Source organism: Acomys russatus, chromosome 19, assembly GCF_903995435.1.
Source record: "Acomys russatus chromosome 19, mAcoRus1.1, whole genome shotgun sequence".
NCBI lineage: Eukaryota > Metazoa > Chordata > Mammalia > Rodentia > Muridae > Acomys > Acomys russatus.
In genome coordinates this window covers 63,127,856-63,148,365 of record NC_067155.1, presented here as the reverse complement: position 1 = coordinate 63,148,365, position 20,510 = coordinate 63,127,856, and the positions used below count along the sequence as shown (strand labels likewise).

The following is a 20,510-nucleotide window of genomic DNA, read 5'->3' as shown; positions in this document are numbered from 1 at the left end:
TGGGGTGGGGTGGGGTGGGTCTCAGGGGGCCATGGGCACACCCCGACCCACCTTACCTTCAGGTCTCTGTAGACAACGAAGCGGGTGTGCATGTGCTCCAGGCCCAAGATGATCTCGCTGGCATAAAAGCGCATCTCCTTCTCAGAAAACACCCCGTGCTGGGAGAGATGGTAGTGCATGTCGCCTCCTGCAACGGGGCACCCAGAGGGCAAGTCAGAGTTGTTCACTGAGAGAGGACAGAGGTCACCCTAGAGAAAAGGGGGATTGACGCTTCCTTTCTGCCTCAACATCTGTCTTTGATGTCTGTCATTTTTGGCCAAAGATGTTGCTCATTATAGAAACAGCTTCAAGGGGGCGATGGGCGAGACCACGTCTCATGGATGGGACAGAGCAACCAGTCGGGGCTTGGCAGCTCAGCTGCCGGTCACGCCACCAAGCATGGTCCAGCTGAACCGCTGGTTATTTACACGCTGCCCGGTAACTGGACACACCTACACAGTCCGAAGTAGTGACCTCCTTGCCATTGCCATGGCTAAAATATAGAACAAAACCAAAAACAAAATACTTAACACTAAACACTGGAGGGAGGTTTGGTGCTGCTGCTGTCAGGACAGCGAAGCATACGTGACAGAACCCAGGCAGCGGGCACCCGAGAGCCCTCATAAAACTGCCGCCCTGATCACGGTGCACGCAGGGGTGCGTGTAACACGATTTGGGGAAAGGAAATAGCTGTGTGGCTTCGAGGACTGTCCATAAGGCCCAGGGTGGGGGGAGGGTACCTGGCAATGGCTGTCAAGTGTCTGACTTTGCTGACCTGGACTTCGCACACCTCTCCCTCCTCCTGGGGCATACTGACACGCTAAATAAAGCTTTTTCCACTGGACCAGTTTGGCCTCTGCCTCCCCTCACCCGGGCAGAGAAGGGGCCACTCTGCCCTCACCCCTCCAGGAGCACTCCCCGCTTCTGCCCCCAACGCCAAGATCTACCATTGGCTCCGGCATCTTTGGCTCGCTACCGATTTTTTTGTCTTTCCTATTTTGGGGTTAGAACTGAGCTCAAATCAAACACTCAAAACATAATAAAACGTCAAATGAACTAAAAAAAAAAAAAAAATAAATTAATAAACATCTGAATAGCTGAATGGCTCATCTTTCACCATTTCAGCTTTTCCTAAAAATACTCCAAGTGTTCAGATATCACATTCTCGCGCTGAAAGCCCTTTCCAGCTGAACATTTTGTGTCTGCGCATCTTGGGGGAGGCTGCTCACGGTTTCAAAGATGAACGCAAAGTCCCGAGGACTTAAGGGGCACAGAAAATCAAAGCAGTCTACAGAAACCAGCCCTTGGGAGCCAGCTCCTGAAGGCGTGTCAATCTGGGGCCTACATTCCTGGGAGATATTCCATTCCTAAGAGTTGAGACCCAGAAATATGCTAATTAAAGGCCGAGGCCAGCTGCAGTCCAGAAGGTAAAAATTCCATAGCCAGTGTTTACTTTGTGAGACTTTCTCAGCCCAACTTCCTACAGGAGACGATGGCAGACTGTGAGAGAAACCACGGCCAGTATTGCAGGACAAATCTACTGAAAACCAAAGGGCACAGATGCCCTCGGACTATAGTGACAGCCCGTGATGAGGCAGCCTCACAGAGCCTGGCACCCCTGGGTACCTCCGGCTCAGAGGGAAGAGCACGCGGAGCTCCGTGCTGCAGCCAGACGCCCAGGGCTCGCTCACCGTTCATCAGGTCCAGGATGAAGCAGAGTTTGTCCGGCGTGTGGAAGGCGTACGTCATGCAGACAATGAAGGGGCAGTCCTGGAGCAGGTAAACACAAGCCCGTGAGAAGAACAGAAGCTGCCCCAGAGAGCATGGCCACCACCAGTTCCCCCACGGTGGACTCCTGTTGAGCCCTGTACTTGGCCCTGAATGTGACACACCCTGGTCACTTCAGGAGCCACAGAGCAGCAGACCCAGCTAACGACAGAGCCGAGGCCGAGACCTCCACGGGAGCAGCTGGAGCTGGGGTGTCCTCGCACCCCGATTCACCCTGGCACTGTTCTTTCTGATCATGGGACGCTGGTCTCTGCTGGCCACAGTTTGGGTCCTGGACCAGTTAACTATGTATTTGAGTCTCTGCTTTGAGCTCAGGAGACCCAAACAAGAGGGCTATTAGGACCTGTGTTATGAGAATGGAATTAAGGCGGAAAACGTGCTGTAGAGTGAGCGATGCCTCAACAGTAGACAGGTGTCTGCGCCCCTCGAATCGTCTATGGAGTCCACAGAACCCTAAGGGAAACAAGCGCTGACGTGTTGACCAACGCGTGGGACTCTAAAGGGCCGTGTCTAGACGCGCTTTAAGAAAAACAAGCAGCGGAGGCAGATGAGGGCCTGAGCTCAGAAGCCCTGCACCCACATTAAAGAAACAGCAGCTGAGCACATGCGCAAGCACGGGGGAGGTAGAGGATCCCTGGGGCCCACTGGCCACTCAGTCTAGCCCAGTCAGCAAGCTCAAAGTTCAGTGTGAGACCCTATCTCAAAAAACAAAGTACAGAGCGACACAGGAAGCCAGCACCCACCTCTGGCCTCCACAGGTACACATATGGGTGAGCATCTCATACTCCTCCATACAGGTTATCACACACACACACACACACACACACACACACACACACACACACACACGCACACACACATAAACATGCATACACACATATACAACCAAAGATGCACACACGCATACAAGTATGCACATATGCCATGTATACATGAACACACATGCATACACACGTGTACACACGTAAGTGTATACACGTATTCACATACACAGAGGTGAACACATATACATGCACACAGGTTCACACACATACATATATTCACACACATATACACACACACACACACACACAACCAGACATACACAGGTGTATGTACATGTGCACACAAATACCCAAGTACACATATGTATATGCACATATACACATGTGTACACACATTTACACACGAATACACACATGTGCATACACGCATACACGTGCACGCACACAGGTGAACACACATACACATACTCATTTACACACGAATACACACATGTGCATACACGCATACACGTGCACGCACACAGGTGAACACACATACACATACTCATTTACACACGAATACACACATGTGCATACACGCATACACGTGCACGCACACAGGTGAACACACATACACATACTCATTTACACACGAATACACACATGTGCATACACGCATACACGTGCACGCACACAGGTGAACACACATACACATACTTATGAAGTAAATGTGGTTCAGACGGCATGGCCTAGGCTCAAGCACAACACTGGGTAACAGAGAAGAGAGGCACACGTGCAGATGGCTGGTCACGGTGAGTGCAATAAGTGTAACATAAAAGGCCACAGGTGGGGTCAGTGTTTTCTGTCTGTGCCGGACAGCTGAGCAGGCTACACAACCAAGCAGAGACACTGCCAGGCCACATGTTCTGCATTAACACCCCGCTAGCACTATGGTGCTGAGCCAGGCCCAGCTGTTGGCAGCTGTTACCTGGGCTGTGCATCACCACAACCTGGCAACTCAGCAGCAGGGGAGCCTGAGGCCTCAAGAGCTGCCCGACGGCCCTGCCTGAATTAGCCTAGCCTGAGATAGCCGGGGAGGGGAGGCACGAGACTGTGGAGCTGAGCGTTGCTCAGGCTCTGCAGACCACACACAACGTCTGCCACCAGTCTCTGTGTCCTTTTCTTACAAGGCTTCTAGAGATGGGTGAAGCGTTCTTGGCTCGTGGACTGTCCAGAGGGAGACCTCAAGCTGGCTTTGGTCCCGCTGCCCACCCTACTATTCAGGCGCACAGGGAGTGGCTGTCACATGCAGCGATGTGGGCTATCTGACCCTCTCAGGGTAAAAGAAATAGAAACAGCATACACGGGTCAGGCTAACAGCAGAGACAGCCACCTTGTGAGAGCTGAGGAGACAAAAGGCCTGGGCAGGGAGCTAGTGTCCCAGAGGCGACTTCAGGCCTTCAGGCTCCTGACAAACCTGCATCTCCTGTTGACCATGCATCAGACCCCTGCTGACTCACCATCTGAATGGATTCCCCATGTGTCCTCACCGCTAAAGAGTCTCACCAACCACGCGGCCCATCCATACAACACAGTCCTTCTCAACGCTGTGAATTATTAAAAGACAACGTTGAGGTTTCCCCAGCACAACTTCCTTAGTGCTGGGAAGCCGCTCAGACCGTAAGGCTCTCACCACGCAATCGAGAGCACCTGGGTTTGATCTCCATGGTGGCACGCAAGCACAGTCCCAACCCTGTGGAGGCAGAGAGAGGTGATCCCCGGCCTCCCTGGCTGGCCAGCCTAGCTCAGTTGTTGAGCCCCAGATCAGGGAGAACCTACCTCAAAACACAGGGGAAATCCAACAACCTGAGAGCAAAGGCTGGCATTGACCTCTGACCTCCACACTCACACGCATAGGCATGCACACACTCAGCTGCACGCTCAAACGCACACACAAAACGCAAAATAACAGATTCCCAAAAACCTCCACGGGTAAAAGGTTGTGCGGATGATTTGGAGCTGACGTGCATTGTAAACTAAGGGTGTACAGACTTGGGACTCATTTCCGCAAGTCTCCTAGAGAAAAATCAGGCCAAGATGAGTGACAGCTTCCTCCTCGGCCCTCTGTTCTGTTGAGATGGTTAATCTGCTGACTCCAGCAGTTGTGCGTCCTCAGGAAGAGGAGCCACAGCACTACCCTCCCGTGAAGGTTTCAGAGGCCTTCTGGGGCCCTGCCTTAGTTAGAGCCACTGTTGCTGTCATGAAGAAATTAAGTTGGGGAAGAAAGGGTTTATTCAGCTTACACCGTTCATCATTGAAGGACGTCAGGACAGAAACTTGAACAGGGCAGGAACCTGCAGGCAGCAGCCGATGCAGAGGCCATGGAGGGGTGCTGCTCACTGGCTTGCTCCTCATGGCTTGCTCAGCCTGCTTCCTTATAGCGCCCAGGACCACCAGCCCAGGGATGGCGTCACCCATAAAGGGCTGGGCATCCCCCATCGATCACTAATTGAGAAGATGCCCCACAGGCGTGCTGCTTACAGCCTGACTTTATGGAGGCATTTTCTCAACTGAAGTTCCCTCTGTTTGGATGACTCTAGCTTGTGTCAGATCTTCCCACGACCTTCTGGGAGGGGCCATCTTGTCCCGTTCCACACTTCCCTCTTTATCCTCAGCGGGACTCCCCAAACACTCTCCCTGTGGCCTAATGGGCAGCTCAGTGGAACAGAGAAGTGGGCAGACCTGAAACTCAGCAAGGCCAGGGTCTTTCCCAGCCGGGCTGAGGAACTGAACCCGGGACAACAGGGGACCTCACAGGGGAGATCCGGGAACACGGTGGCTTATGGTCCTTCTAGTGACAACCATGGGAAGAGCTGCAGAGGGGCTGTGTCTCCCTGAGAAAGTGAGCATCTTCAGTAAGATAGGGAACACGGTTTAGATTTAGAATTAGAGAGTCTAAAAAAAGAAAAGGAAAATCCCTGAAGGTTTCAGTTCCGTAATTCAAAGGCCAAGAAGCCAAGGCCCCGAATAGGGAACCTGCTTGTATGAGGCCACAAAGAAAAGGGTAGTTAGCCGTGATGCAGGCCCCACGTTCCGCATAGCTGGCTCCCCTCCACTCTTTTTTTTTTTTTTTTTCTTTTACCAGCCTAAGCTCCAGCTACCACGTTCTGAGCAAGCAAGCCATTCAAGCTTGAATCTTTCAGATCCTTTGGACAAGGCTTGTCACTCACAGCCGCAGACCCTGTGATGATGGCCTCTGCTCACCTCAATGTTCCCACCTGGGAAAACCCAGCGCTACCTCACCCAGCCTGGCTACACCTGCTGCCATAGCCTTCCCTGTGGGCGGGTCACAGCCTGACAGCAACAGGTGCGGATGGCAAACTCAGATGGCCTCATTGGACAGCTGTCCACACTTGTGGGAGATTGTACAACGCCTGCAGCCAGCCCCGCCCCCACCCCACCTAGAACTCTCCACACACACACACACACCGCAGGCCCTCTGGTTACACTAGGCTGGAGCTCACTTGCTCCCCCGGGGCAATCTCTTTAATGAGACTGAACAAACACCGGAGGCTACAGTTTTCACTGCTTTAGCTAAAACTGCACAGTGCTTATCACTGACGTGGTGTGGAACAGACCGGTAAGGGAGGAAGGCTGGGTGTCACCTAAGAACCTGCTGCCCACAAGCATCATTGGCCCAGGAGCCGTGCAGACACCAGAAGGCATGTCCCGTGGTATCCAGGACACGCAGAACCAGATGCTGACAGCCCCAAGTCACATTAATATAGCTCTACAGGCTGACGCTCCTGTGTTGCTATCGACAAAGCAGCCTCGAGTTCAGTAGGGTTAATTCTCTTAGGTTAGTTCAAGTTAGTGGCCAATGTAACCTTGTTTTCAAATGTATTTCCTTTAGGTAGGAACCAAAGCATAGATGCATACTCCTCACCCACACACACCCCCAGTAAAGGAAATAGTTGAAGAATACATGCAATCAGGCCTTGTAGCTTTCCAACATCAAAAGCCATTCTCCATAGGACTTTCTGAAAACCACTGGGGCTTAAAACAAGACAAAACAAAACAAAACAACAACAAAAAAACCCACCCCATTAAAAAAAAGGCTGAGTGTCCAGAGTTGGAAGGCACACCTGCATAATGCAGGATTATCTAGAGCCCTGCTCACTCGCTCTCATTTTACAGTTCACCTAAACAATGTGGCTACTTTGTTTCAGCAGCAAACAGTCCCTCTAGAAGCTCTGAAAAGAAATGCTAGAATCATTATCAACCGCAATTCAATAAAAGCAGGTCATGGAAAAAACACTTTGCCTCCCAAAGGGATGATCCGAAAGGTGAGCTTGGGTCAGTGTGGCCAAGAACTGGAAAGGGCAGGTCTGTTCTTCGCCCTGGCCCTCTCGAAGGCTGAAAGGGGCTCCTTGATTAGCCATTAAGGTAGCACACACCTTTAATCCCAGCACTCGGGGAGGCAGAGGCAGGCAGATTGCTGTGAGTTCGAGGCTAGCCTGGTCTACAAAGAGAGCCCAGGACAGCCAGGGCTACATACACACACAAACACACACACACACACACACACACACACACACACACACACACACACACACGTTGATGCCTTCAAATCCTTTAGGGAAAGAGGACTGTGCATCAAATCCAGCTATGACAGTCAGAAGGGCCCTACATATGGCTGGAGGTGACAATCAATGAGATTCAGAGTCCTCCACTTATTACGGGGAGGGTTAACCTGCCAGCTCTGAGTGCATGCTATACCACAATATGACCCTATTCTATACCCTGGATTCCAAGCCCCTGCTGTGCTCTGACCTCTGGCTGACATGCCTGCATAGTGACAAGGACAGCTGCCTTGGATGCGCCGTCTTGTATGGTGGCTTCTGTACAAACAAGTACAGGCCACTGTGGGTTTTTTTGGGGGGGAGGGGTGCGGGGATTAAACCCAAGGCCTCGATGCCTGCCCATCAAGTGCTCACTCCCCTAATCTCCAGCCGTGGCTTATTAGGCTGACAACAACCTTCCCAGACAAACAAGTCAGAGTGGAAGTCCCGCCCTCCGCCCGGCTCATGAAGGGACGGACATTCAAGAAGCCTTTCCCCCTCCGGTTAGCTTTCTACCATGTGTGTCGGCAGTTTTAAAATTACATTCAAGTGTTCTTCTCATGATTAACTTTCTGCCATCTGGGCACTATGGCCTGCAAAGAAGGAAGCCGGGAGACATGAGGGGCTCTGAGGGAGGCGCCGGGTGTGCAGGACAAGGGGTATTACTGGCCGCGCCTCCATCTGTTGAGGAAAGGCCCCACACTGCAGGCGTTGTCCACTCAGCGTGAGCCCGCCCCATGCCACACCCTGTGCCACACCCTAACCTGCCCTCCTTCAACCTACTTTGTGATCCGCCGGGACAAACACACGCAATGGACAAGCGTTCAGAAGCCTGGGGACCCGGCCCGGCTGCTCACCCCGGTGCTCACGAGAGACAGCATGATCCTTTCATTCAGCGCCAATGTCTCGCCTTGCTTCATCTTCAGCCTCTTCTTGTCTAAGCACTTCATGGCGTACCTGGGAGCGGAGGGACCCACACCAGGCTGCACAAACCTGCCGGCTATTCCAACCTCCTCCCACCCCCCCCCCCCACCCCGGAATTGGCATCAGAGTCTAGGACTCTGAAAACCCCCTTGTGTTTGTGTTTTGTTAACTGGCGTGCCGTGAGCTAGGCACATCAGGGAACACACCTTGAGGCAGAGGCAGGTGAATCTCGGTGAGTTTGAGGCCAGCCTGGTCTACACAGCAAGTATCAGGCCAACCAGGGCTATACGAGACACTGTCGTGTGACCTATTAGGAAAGCAGCTCTTGAGGCAGCAAGGAGCTTAGCCACAGGGTGGGACCCTGAGACTGTGGGAAATGTCTTATCCCTGATGAGAGACTTTCAAAATGCTCCTCGTGTCACCGCCAGGGTGGCTTTCGTAAAACTGTTCACTGAAGGACGAAGTGGAAAGCACACTCAGGCCCGGGCACGCTCACAGCAGAAGCCTGCACGGGAAAAGGCACCACAGGTCCCTGGCTTAAGCTCACAGGGGGGTAACAACCACAGGATGTGCAACCCTGACGTGGGCACTCTACGTGTTCCTTGCTGCTAGCTTCCCAGTGGCCCTAAGAAGCGAAGGGCCAGGCTTACTGTCCAAAATCAAACATCTATTTCTTTCTGTAGGACCAAGGCCTCCACAAAGTGCCCTCAACAGTCCCAGCGAGACAAGACAGAGGCTCACATTTTCCCCGTGTCTGCTTTTCTGCAGCCGTAAACTTCGCCGAACCCTCCTCGGCCAATAATCCTGTGCACAGTGAAGTCGTTCATGGTCAGCTGTGGAGGCATGAGACAAGCGAAGACAGAAAACCACATGGAGTCAGTGTGAATCACAGACAGGCCCGTGTCACCTTCCCGTCCCAGGAGATTGTAGGGTGGCATCCTCCGGAATGACCTCCTCCCTCAGCCACTCACTACCTCATGGCACACCAGGCCCAACGTGGAGACAGGTGTGGCATGGCAGTGTGGGAAGGGACTGTCGCTCCACTCCTGAAAACCTTAGGTTATGCAAGCCCTGACCTTGGGGCAGAGGGAGTGTAGAATTACTAGTCAAAATGAAAAGTGACCTCAGCCACCAGGAAGCCTAGCGTTTGGGGACAGTCAGGCCCTTCTCAGTGCAGAGCGGCCTAGGGGAAGACAAGAGTCCATGCTGAGGGCAGCTGTTTCAGAACAAACGCTGGACTGCAAGTGTGTCTCTGTGTGTGCATATGTATACCTGTGTGCGTGTCTGTATGTGGGTGTGAGTGCACATGTATGACTCTGTGTGTGTGTTTGTGTGTATGTATTTGTGTATGTTATAAACCCTTTTAGAAAATCATCCAAGACACAGAGAATCCCTCTTCCAACAGCACTGCTTTAAGTACAAATAGTTCTTTAAAAACAAAAGCACAACTGATTCTTTTGTCCAGTCAAAACCCTGTATTCCCAGAAGATCCATGTGAGGAGGGGAGAGGGTGCAAACAGAACTGTGCATACGTATGTGACCCACAGATCCGTCGCCTCCCTGGAATGACTGATGTTTCAGCCTGGAGGACGGAGAGACACCTAGCAACCACACACAGGGGCAGCCAGCACCCAGGGTCACTTTGTTCAGTTTTCCTGGGGTTTGTGTGTGTGTGTGTGTGTGTGTGTGTGTGTGTGAGAGAGAGAGAGAGAGAGAGAGAGAGAGAGAGAAAGAGAGAGAGAGAGAGAGATTTGCCTCTCATGCTGAGGCCTGAGGCCTTGCACTTGCTAGGCCAGTGTTCTACCATTGAGCTAAATATCCAAGTCTACTCCTGCCAATTCCAAAATAAGGAAAAGGAAACCAAACAAAACCACCCTGAAACCTTATTCTATCAAAGTATTCCACTCGTATTATTATATCCTACAATAAGACAGGGGAAGGAAACTTCACAACGTGGCAAGAGCCCAGGCTGCATAGACGACGCATTAAGTGGAAGGCTTGCGTTGACACCATTATTTTTGGTAAAGGGTCAATCGATCCCAACTTAAAATAGCCTTTCTTACGTACATGAACTCATGCCTGCACAAACACGAGAAAAGAAAGTTAAGGTCCCAACTGCTTATCAGGAGCATGGGAGTCCGGCTTTTAATCCAGAGAACTGTAGGAAGGACATCTGTGCTTGTACCCTTGGGGAGAACATTCCAGAACAACACATTTTCTCACAATATTAGGGCAGAGGAAGTTTTCATTTAAAGAAGAAGAAGAAGAAGAAGAAGAAGAAGAAGAAGAAGAAGAAGAAGAAGAAGAAGAAGAAGAAGAAGAAGAAAGAAAGAAAGTGAAACAGAGAAGTGTGGTACTCACGTGAATATTTAATTCCACATTCTTCCACTGACAGAATCTGGTGAATTTATCGCTAAAAGAGAAAACATGAGTAATTACTAAAGTGTTACACACTCCCTTACTGGAGTTCTAGAGGAACTCTGTGGGGTGGGCCGGGATCGAGCTCCTGTGTAGACTCTCACACAAGGGAAACACTCTCCAACATCACAGCTGACATGCCTGCAACACAATCCTTGTACCCGTGGTTCAGGAAAATCTTGGAAGAGGGGGCAGAAAGACTGTAAGAGCCAGAGGACCAACGTATGGCAGGGAAGCCCCACCCATGGACTCTCAGCAATATGGTTGCCCAAACAAGACCAGCACAGTGACAATACCAGTTGACCTGCCAACGAGAACAGGAGACATTTCACGTGGCCCCACCCCTAAATTTTCATTTAGGGGTGTTGCCCAAGGATGGGTGCCCACATAGGTTCAATTCCAAGTGATCGGCCCTGAACACATGCATCCGTGAGCAGAACTAATATGGACCCAGGTTATACGCCTGTGTGAAGATATGCACACATACATGCACACACGCATGTATATAGTTTATACATATGTACCCATGGCAACAGCTGTGAGCTTGGGAGGAGGGAAAACATGGAGGAGCTGGAGGGAGCTGGACAGGAGTGATGAGATACAATTATCAAAATAAATAAATAAATAAATAATGAAAGGCTTGATGTCCCTCTGGGATTGTCACATGCTACATGTGTAATTTGATTTAATGGTGTATTGATGCAAACTACTGTGCCTAAGTGACCGCTTTGTGGTCAGGGTGAGTCACTACTGCAGTTCCCTGTGTCTCTCTTTCCACACAAGGCCCCCCCCCCCCCCGAGACCTGGCTTCCTTTGTACCTAGGGGCATTTCAATCTGGAGGGGGCTCTCATGTCCGCAGTTTTGGCAGCTGCAGACGGCCCATGACTGCTATTTTAGACCTTCTGTTCTAAACAACCAAAAAGACACCCAATATACATAAATATTCCTAAGGGCAACAAACCGACCCTGTGTTCACTGCATGCCAAATCCACGTGGCGCATTGATTCACCCCCCCCCCTTCCAACAGCTCTGTGGGCCGGGGCGTCCTGACCCCATTTTACAAATGCCAAGGCCACCAAATGGAACTGGGCAAAGGTCAGCTGTGTGTGGGTGAGCAGATGGACCCAGACCAGCAGGCTCCCAAGCTTCTCAAAGACCCATGGGGTGCAGCAGAGAGCCCCTCACATTGGCACCCCAGATGCCTTCCCCACTGCCTGCCAAGCTCTGTCTTCATTCACGCAGCAGACAAATGTCCACCCTCTGTCTTCTTAACACAGACATTATTATGGCTGCTTATTCATTAATGCACAGGATGTTTACATGGTGGTGTCACCACAGAGGTCCAGAAAAAATGCAGAGTGTGTGTCGGGGATCATACAGGTTGGTGTAAGGTTGTCTATCTAATGGGTATAGGGCCCTGGGGTCAATCCCTCCAGCCAGAGAAAGGATGGGGGGAGGGGGAAGGGGAAAGAGAGGGGAAGGGAGAGGAGAGCCAGAGGGCTGCACCTCACCTAGCCCCTGATTGATTCCTCAAAGAGACACAGAATTCAAGGTTCTACGAGCAAAGGGGAAAGGAGGTTCTTAGGAAGTCACAGATGCCAGCGTCCCAGGGGGAAGCTTAGGATGCCAACTGCCGCAGCCCCCCAGGGATCACTAAACCATGAATAAAAGGCTTCCGATGCCAGTGGCCCAAATCCCAGGGATCTTTGCAAGCGCACCGCAACTTCCCTCTTGAACCTAAGTTGGCCTTTAGAGAGTGTCTCGCTGGCCCTCCTAACATCTTCTACGTGGCTAAGTTTGAAATCACGTTTCTAGCATCATTGGTTCATGCAGAGGCGTCAGCCTTTGGGGCTCCCCTCCTGTCTGACAGGAGGAATAGCCTGTACCATTTGCCCTTCTAAGCATGAACTTGCTCTTCAATGGGGCACAGGTGTCCCCTGGGTGCCTAGCAGAGTCTCTGCAGCAGGGCCACCTGGGGCCTCGTTAACACCTGGGGCAGAGTGCAAAGCTCTAGGGACCAGGGGCCTTTGGACCCCAGGGAGGCCGGAGGGGAAAGAGGGTGAAACCTGGATGTGGGAGGGGCTCGGCTCACCTTCCACAAGTCCTTCCCTGACAGTGAGTCAGCTGGGCTCCCAGCCTCGCCTCTCCCAGCTTCTGCACTCCCTGGAAGCAACAGGGAGCCGCAGACAGGCAGCCGAGGTGTCTCCTTCTTCCCCACAGATGGCAGAGCTCACAGGAAGTCCCTCAAGTCTCTCAGTGCACCCACCCACCTGCATGCACATGCTTTCCAAACCCAAGCTCCATACTCACAACGAGGCATGCGCACATATATATATATAAAATATTTGAGAACACATTGACAGAAAACAATCTAAAGTGTTATAAATCAACAAACTGACTTCCAAAGTAATTTATTTACCTAAAACTAGAACTGCTTTAAAGATGTGTTTACATGCCCTGGTGTGTGTGTGTGTGTGTGTGTGTGTGTGTGTGTGTGTGTGTGTGTGTGTGTGTGTACATGTGTTGCCTACAATGCAAGTCACACCATCACACCCATGGCATCCCATGAGGAGGGATCACCAACTCTTGAGGTAAGGACAGATCAGGCCCAGGGCTTGGAGCAAGTGGAACCAGGTCACATAAGAGTTAAAATGCACTCAAGGGAGGGGAAGCTGGAATGAGGCCGAAGCTCAGCTCCGAGCCTGCATTCCCTCACAGAACCTCTTCCCATAGATTTTCTGCTGGTGCCAGGATCAGAGGTCGGTCCCCAAGATATTGAGTGCACTCCAGGACAAATTGCCTTTTTTTTTTTTTTTTTTTTTTTGGTTTTTGGAGACAGGGTTTCTCTGTGTAGCCTTGACTGTCCCGGACTCACTTTGTAAACCAGGCTGACCTTGAACTGACAGAGATCTGCTTGCCTCTGCCTCCGGAGTTCTGGGATTAAAGGCGTGCGCCACCACTGCCCAGCAACAAATTGTCTCTTGATTCTAGTCGAACCGAAACACATGCAGTCAAGGTGAACACACACACAGGGGACTGACTGCTCTCGAGAGGCTGGGAGCCCTGAGACCTGACTGTTTACAGCTCAGGGGGCAAGCACGGACCAGTCTCAGAGTGTCAGGCGACACACTACTCTGTAACTTGGAAACCCCAGAGCTGTCTTGCTTCACATGCCTCAGGATCCTTAGACATGAGTCAGATACAACACAGCCACCACGCAGAGTTAGCTCAGGCCTCCCATACGATCCTCAGAAAAACGGAAGCACACCAGGCTGTCTCAATTTCAGACCATCCTGAAGTGGATCATGGGGTGGGGGTGGGGGGGGGGGATCAAGGGCTACACACCCCAGAGCTATAACATAAAGGAAGAAGCATCCTGGCAGAAGGCTGGCCACGAGTCGTGGCCACGAGGGCCTGTGGAGGGATAAAGCAGCATATTCTCTAGAAGGGCAGCACATGGGAATGCCACGCATTGTGCACATGCCACGCCACCACGCCACATACCTTTCCATAAACTTTTGGAAAATATCCCCTCGAAGGCTTTCGCAGATTTCGTCTATGTATGGCTGGAAAGAACGGAGGGGGGGGAAATGACACCATGTAAATAGAAATGAATCAAAGAAAAAGGGCGCGAGCCCACAGACTCGGGTCCAAGGTCAGCATCCCTGCTTCCCATGGGGTGCTGTCGCTCCTGTGCTTGTCCATCTTGAGGTTCCCCAAAATGTGAACAGGCCCTGCAGTGTCTCAGGCAGGGACAGCTCTTTCCTGAGAGGCAGATGCTTCCTCAGGGACCGGAGATGGCTTCGGGAGCCGTATAAAGGGTCCCAAGCCCTTGGCTACGTGACCCTCTGTCGCCATCTTGGAATTCTGACTAATTTCTGGAAAAGGGTGTGGGGAGGGGTGCCACACATTTTCATCTGTCCCTGTGCCCTGTGAGTGAATTTCCCAGCATGCCTTGCTATGAGCCCTTTCTACGTGGATTGAGTTTTAAAGACTGGATGCTGATAGACCCACAGCTGACCATCCTAATTGGCCATGCTATTAATGGATGCTATGCCTTTTAGACTGAGAGCCAACGGTACCCAGAGGGAAAGGAGGCTGTGGGGGTGGAGCTTGTGTGGTCTGGGGAGACTCCAGGTTCCCCTGCTTCATGGTTCTGAGTGAAGAGCCAGGCTTTCTGTCCCACAAGCTGGAGCCGAGAACAAGAGGCTGGCGGAGGGCCACACCTAAGAGTTCACCAGAGTCTAGGAGATCTTAGAGGGAAAATATTTTTGATATACTCAAGTATAAAATAAGCAGAGACCGTGGGAGAAGGGAAGTCTGCTGAAGCAGACCATGTCCCAGCAGCAGGGCGCTCAGGAGGAACTCGGGAGTGAGGCCCCCATGGTTTCTCGAATAGATTTTTCTCCACGGGGAACAGGTGCTCATTCACGGTCTATGTTTCCGTTGTGTCAAACACTCCATTCTTTCTATTAATCACAGCCAAACCTCCCTAGACTCCTTAGCCACCGCCTGGCCACATTCTAACACACCAGACCTGTGCTGGTAGCCACTGACCGCCAACCTGACAGAATCCAGGACCCAGAATGGCCACAGAGACAGATCTCCCAGCCTGCCTGTGAGGGAAGAGCTGCCTTGATGCTTCCTGTCTGAGAACCCTGGTGCCACACCTTCCCAGCACCTGGCTGTGAGCCCCCTGGGACACCTTCTATCCTTAGGTGGCTTTTGTCAGGCACATTACAGAGACCACACACACACACACACACACACACACACACACACACACACACACCAGTGAAAGGAGGTCAAAGTCTGCATTCAGTGGTGGGTGTGAGCACACAGCCACTCCAGGGTTCTCGGGTCCCTCAGTCTATAAAAGGGGACAGTCACATGTAATAAATGATGACAAAATGAATGAAATTTAAGGATGTTGCCAGCAGAGTCTAGCATCTTCTGGTCACCTACCAGCCAGGCCCCTCTCTCTCTCTCTCTCTCACTCCCAGCCAGGCCACCTTCTCTCTCTCTCACTCCCAGCCAGGCCCCCCCTCTCTTACTCCCAGCCAGGCCACCTTCTCGCTCTCTCACTCCCAGCCAGCCCCCCCTCACTCCCAGCCAGGCCCTTCTCTCTCTCTCTCTCTCTCTCTCTTCTCTCTCTCTCTCTCTCTCTCTCTCTCTCTCTCTCTCCCAGCCAGGCTCCCCCCCCCTCACTCCCAGCCAGGCCTGCCTCTCTCTCTCTCTCTCTCTCCTCTCTCTCTCTCTCTCTCTCTCTCTCTCTCTCTCCCCCAGCCAGGCCTCTCTCTCTCTCTCACTCACTCTCAGCCAGGCCTGCCTCTCTCTCTCTCCCCCCCCCCCCCCCCCCCCCCTCTCTTCTCTCACTCCCAGCCAGGCCTGCCCCCCCCCACCTTCTCTCTCCCAGCCAGGCCCCTCTCCCAGCCTGTGCTTCACCAGTGCATCTCACTGTAAATAATCTGGCAATTGAATAGAGGATGAACTCATTCACTTCACTTTTGGAAACTAATTGATTAATGGGATTCCTTCATGTCTTATAGCACACAGAAACATGAACAGATGCTAGCTCTCTGAGACTCTGACTGTCCTCACTACCACGGCCACCTCTTTCAAAACAAACAAACAAAACAAAACCAAAAATCTACGCTGGAAAAGGCTTCTAGGGGAAGAAGCTGTTCGGCCTAACCAGCAGCACACATGCACAGGCCTGCCTGTGGAGAGGCCAACTTTTCGGGTCTCAGTTTAAATCTTTGCAGTGTTCAGCATAGAAGCAATCAAATGCCGTGCCACCCTCCCCAGGGTTCTCAAAGCATCACCTCTTACTCTGGGACATAAATCTCACTTAATCCAGAGGATAATCACTCAGCATCACCCCCCACCTATCACAGACAGCGGATGCCCAGCGGGAGGAAGGAAGGCTTGGGATCCATCTTAGCTCAATGGATTTCCAGGACATTCAGTTGTGAGAACAGTGCAGCGGTCTCTTTCCCGGCACATCTGTGAAGACTGTGGGCACTGCAGCAGGTCACAGCAAGAGCACCTGCTCTAAGCAGACAGCCTTGCACATCAGTGCATTTGGAGAGCTAAGAAAACATTACCCAGTTTGCTAGAGAGGCGGGTCAGGCTGTTTCGAAGCCATCTCATCTTACCTGAAAAAGAGTAGCTGTCACCTGCTTCTTGGAGAGATGGCTCTGCACGTGTTCCACGGCTTGCTTTGAGAATTGCTTTAAAGGGAAAAGGAAAAGGAAAAGAGAGAAGGCAGCTTTTTTTTTTAAATAAGGAGGTGACATATCCACAGATCACACAGTACAACTGATAGTTTGACAAAGTTATCCCACAACAGTAACCTGCGGGCTCCCTGCAGACAGTCCACTCACTGGGTGTCTAGAGTCCCTCCTTGGGTACCCAGAATACACCCCTCAGTGGGTCAGGGTTCCCATGGCAACAGAGTGTAAGGGACCCTACAGCCACTGCCTGACTACATATATAACCCCTGCCTTCCTTGATGACAGATGTCAGCTATCTGCTGTGTCAGTGAAAACGGATGCAGGAGCAAGCACCTAGGAATTCAGCACAAGGGTTACAAGCCAGGCCATGATGGCAGATGGCTCTGGGTCCTGGAGGTCTCACCACAGCTCCAGCAGAGGGCAGCTGGGGCAAACAGAACAGGCCTTCCATTGATGTGGGTTGCAAACTAGATCTTCCAGAAGCCTCTCGATGTGGTTTCCTCAGTTCAAATTGTTTCTCGCCAGCTAACGGGATTCCTCCCATTTCTTAGAGCTCACAGGAACATGAGCATCTGCTAGCTAGCTGAGACTCTGACTGTCCTCACTGCCACTGACGGCCACCTCTACAGAAAACCTGGGCTGGAAAAGGCCCTTGGGGAGGGAACCTTTCAGCCTAAAGCAAACACAGCAGAGAGGCCAGCTTTCCCAGGCTTGTGTTTACACCTTTGTACTGTTATAGATAGAAACAGTCAAGCGAAATGGGACCCCCGGGGTTCTCGGAGCACCGGCTCTAACTCTTGAGCATAGATCTCCCTTGAACCCGATGATAATCATCACGAGCCCTTCAAATAAAACCCATCACTCTGCCAAAGTCTCCCTCACACAAGGTCCACAGAGTGCCTGTGTGCGTCCTCCAGGGTTCAGGCACGCCCAGCCAAGGCACCGGGGCACAGAGCCCTGAGCATCTGCCAGGCCCCAGTTCCCTCTATGGCACAGCAAAGCAACAGATGCTTTGAGTGGAGCCGGCTTGTGCCACATCTGTAACTACGGCCCTAAGCACTAAGGCATGGGGGGAGGGTATCCAGCCAGTCTTCCTGCCGTGGTACAGTGCTGTACCTTGGTGTCATCACATAAGGAGTATCTGGCCACACTTGACACACAGCCCACAGGGAGCCCAGAAGTGACTTCATCTAGTTTCATTGGCTTTAAATGAACTTAAACAGTTACAGGTGGCTAATGGCCACAGCCCTGGACAGAGGAAGTGAAGGCTTGTGTGGCCTTTGAAAAACAGCCCCCAGTGGTACAAAGGCATCCACAGGGCAGTTCCTACCTTGCTAATTAACACTCTTACTTCTAAGTCACTTCCTGAGAACCTCATTTATCTCAAGTACGTTGTTTATCTGACTTCTAAGGAAGACAATAATTTCCACTATTGCTTAACTATTCATGAATAAAATTAACATAATAATTATAATCCTGATTAATCCCAAAAACACCATTGAAGATTTACATTAATTGAATTCCGATTCACCTAATTGGTTTTTTTTTTTTTTTTAATTTATTCACTTCACATCCCGAATATAGCCCACTCCCTCATCTCCTCCAGGTCCAACCTACCCACACTCTTCCCGCCCCCCATGCTTCTACCCTTACACCTCAGAGATGGGGGAGACTTCCCCCCCACCAACTGACCCCAGCCTATGAAGTCTCATCAGGACTGCCTGCATCCTCTTCCTCTGTAGCCTGTGGGGGAAGGGTTCTCCTTATTGCTAAAGTATACCTAAGTTAAAGCCAATACGGTAAGGCCAGGGAGATGGCTCTATGGTATTTATTTGCCTAGCAAGCACAAGGCCCTGGGTTCAAGTCTAGACGCCTAGAGTCCTAATCGTCACCACCACAACCACCACCAGCACCATCATCACCATCATCATCCTCTAGGCGTGGCAGGGTTAGGGAGTAGGACACTGAGGCACAGGGACCAGGAGTTGAAGGTTAGCCTGGGCTACATGGAGAGACCTTGCCAAATAATAATAAGGCTTAGGGTGAGAATAAAGTTTCACTCCCCTCACCAAGCCTAGGATAGAGACTTCTCTTCAGTGATCCAAAAGAGCCCCCCTCACGGCATCGGCTTCCTGCCGCACCGGTGCCAGCTTGTGGGGATGGGTGGGTGCGGCTGGGGGGGAGGGGGCAAAGCCAGAGAATGTGCCACAGGGGGTACGGCTATGGCAGGAAAGAAGACCCCGCCCCCACCATTGCAACCATACACCTGTGCTCCCTTCTGGACCTGCAGCCAGCACAACCCCCCCATGTGGTGCTGCCTGGGGACCAGGACGGGACACTCACGTGTGTGCAGGAGAGGAGCTCCCTCATGATGTAGGCATCATACATCTGCCGGCTCCTGCGCAGCCGGTCCTCCTCGCTGTCCAGCTTCTCGTATTCCTTTATCTGGATTTGCGGAGGTTGTCAACGTTAGCTCAGGGCTTCCTAGAAACCGGCCTTATTTAGCACCACCGCTGGCTCTGAGCTATAACCCTTCCCCATGAGATAAAACAATTTACGGAGGCAACGGCTCCCCTAAAAATGGCTGCTTTGAGTGAGGGGATGATGAGGTGGTGGCAAGTCATACCCGGATAGAAACACTGAGAATTGGTGACCATGAGCATTATAACACGGAAGCAAAGACCACCGTGGCCGTAATCATGTCACTACACAGAAGCCAGGAGGCCACCTGCCTGGCCAGTTCTCTCCTGAGCACAGATGTTCCGAAGCTGGCTGCGCTTCAGCCCTGAGGTGGAGCTTGCTCACCAAAGCCAGCAGGGGAAGGAGTTAGAATTTGCCGCGAGATTCCCAAACTTTGCTTGAAGAAAGCACTTATTTGGAGGTGGAGTGGGCGCCTGGATATGGGCATTGGTTTCCCTGTGCTAATGTTATCGCAGGCCAGGTGCAGTGTGTGTGGCTGCCAGCCCAGCCCTCGGGAAGCAGGGACAGGAAGAGTTTGGTCAAGGCTAGCCTGGGCTAGATAGGAAGAGAGTTGGAAGGAAGGAAGGAAAAATCCACTGTGTTTCAAATGCTATGCTGGGAAAGGCTGCCCAGTGGGCCACTGGGCTGACGAAATGATTAAGTGGATTTTAGAAACACCTGCCGTAAGTGGGAATGGTCCCAATTGTCGTAATCTGACTGAGAGAGGTCCCTGGTGAGAAAACCGTCCGCGTTTCTTTACACACATATTTTGAGAATACAAGACTAGGCTGAAGATGATAAAATATGAAGGTAAAGACACCTTTCACACACCACACGCCACGCTGCTGTGTGTGGCCTCGTTACACTCACTGTGCCATGTCTGAGAGCTGTCCACCTGGGCTGGCAGAAAACAGGGACCTGCCCTGTTGGGGTAGCTTTGACCTTACAGGCTGGTGTTCACACACTGGAATCAAAACCGTTTAGCCCTACAAAGTCTTCTCATACATATGAGGTCACAGTTTGGGGGAGGGGGTGTCACCACGGAGGTCCTGTAACAACTAGAAGGCTCCACACTGAGAAGTTACCGGGGCCCAATCACTAGTGTAGCATGGTGGCTGGCAATCGTGCCAGAGGGGCTAGGAATGGGGTCTCCTTGGGGCAGACGACACTGTGGGATCGGCCCAAGAGGATCGGAAGGTCTTAGCAAAGCTGCCGTAACCAGGGACCAGGTTCAAGCATCCTACCTTGGTTTCTGAAAACTAACCATATACAAACAGCT

At 51.7% G+C, this 20,510-nt stretch overlaps 1 protein-coding gene across 1 annotated transcript in view; it reads right to left on the bottom strand.

Annotated features, from left to right (window-relative positions):
* The window catches only part of Grk3 (G protein-coupled receptor kinase 3), an 88,643-nt gene that overhangs the window by 24,939 nt on the left and 43,194 nt on the right, over positions 1 to 20,510 (bottom strand). Inside the window, exons 4-11 of the mRNA XM_051161724.1 lie at positions 19,115 to 19,216; positions 16,694 to 16,768; positions 14,040 to 14,101; positions 10,478 to 10,529; positions 8,858 to 8,949; positions 8,050 to 8,149; positions 1,731 to 1,809; positions 57 to 187 (exon numbers count right to left, since the gene is read on the bottom strand). Of these exons, the coding sequence (XP_051017681.1) occupies positions 57 to 187; positions 1,731 to 1,809; positions 8,050 to 8,149; positions 8,858 to 8,949; positions 10,478 to 10,529; positions 14,040 to 14,101; positions 16,694 to 16,768; positions 19,115 to 19,216 (693 nt within the window). The remainder of the gene's footprint in view (positions 1 to 56; positions 188 to 1,730; positions 1,810 to 8,049; positions 8,150 to 8,857; positions 8,950 to 10,477; positions 10,530 to 14,039; positions 14,102 to 16,693; positions 16,769 to 19,114; positions 19,217 to 20,510) is intronic.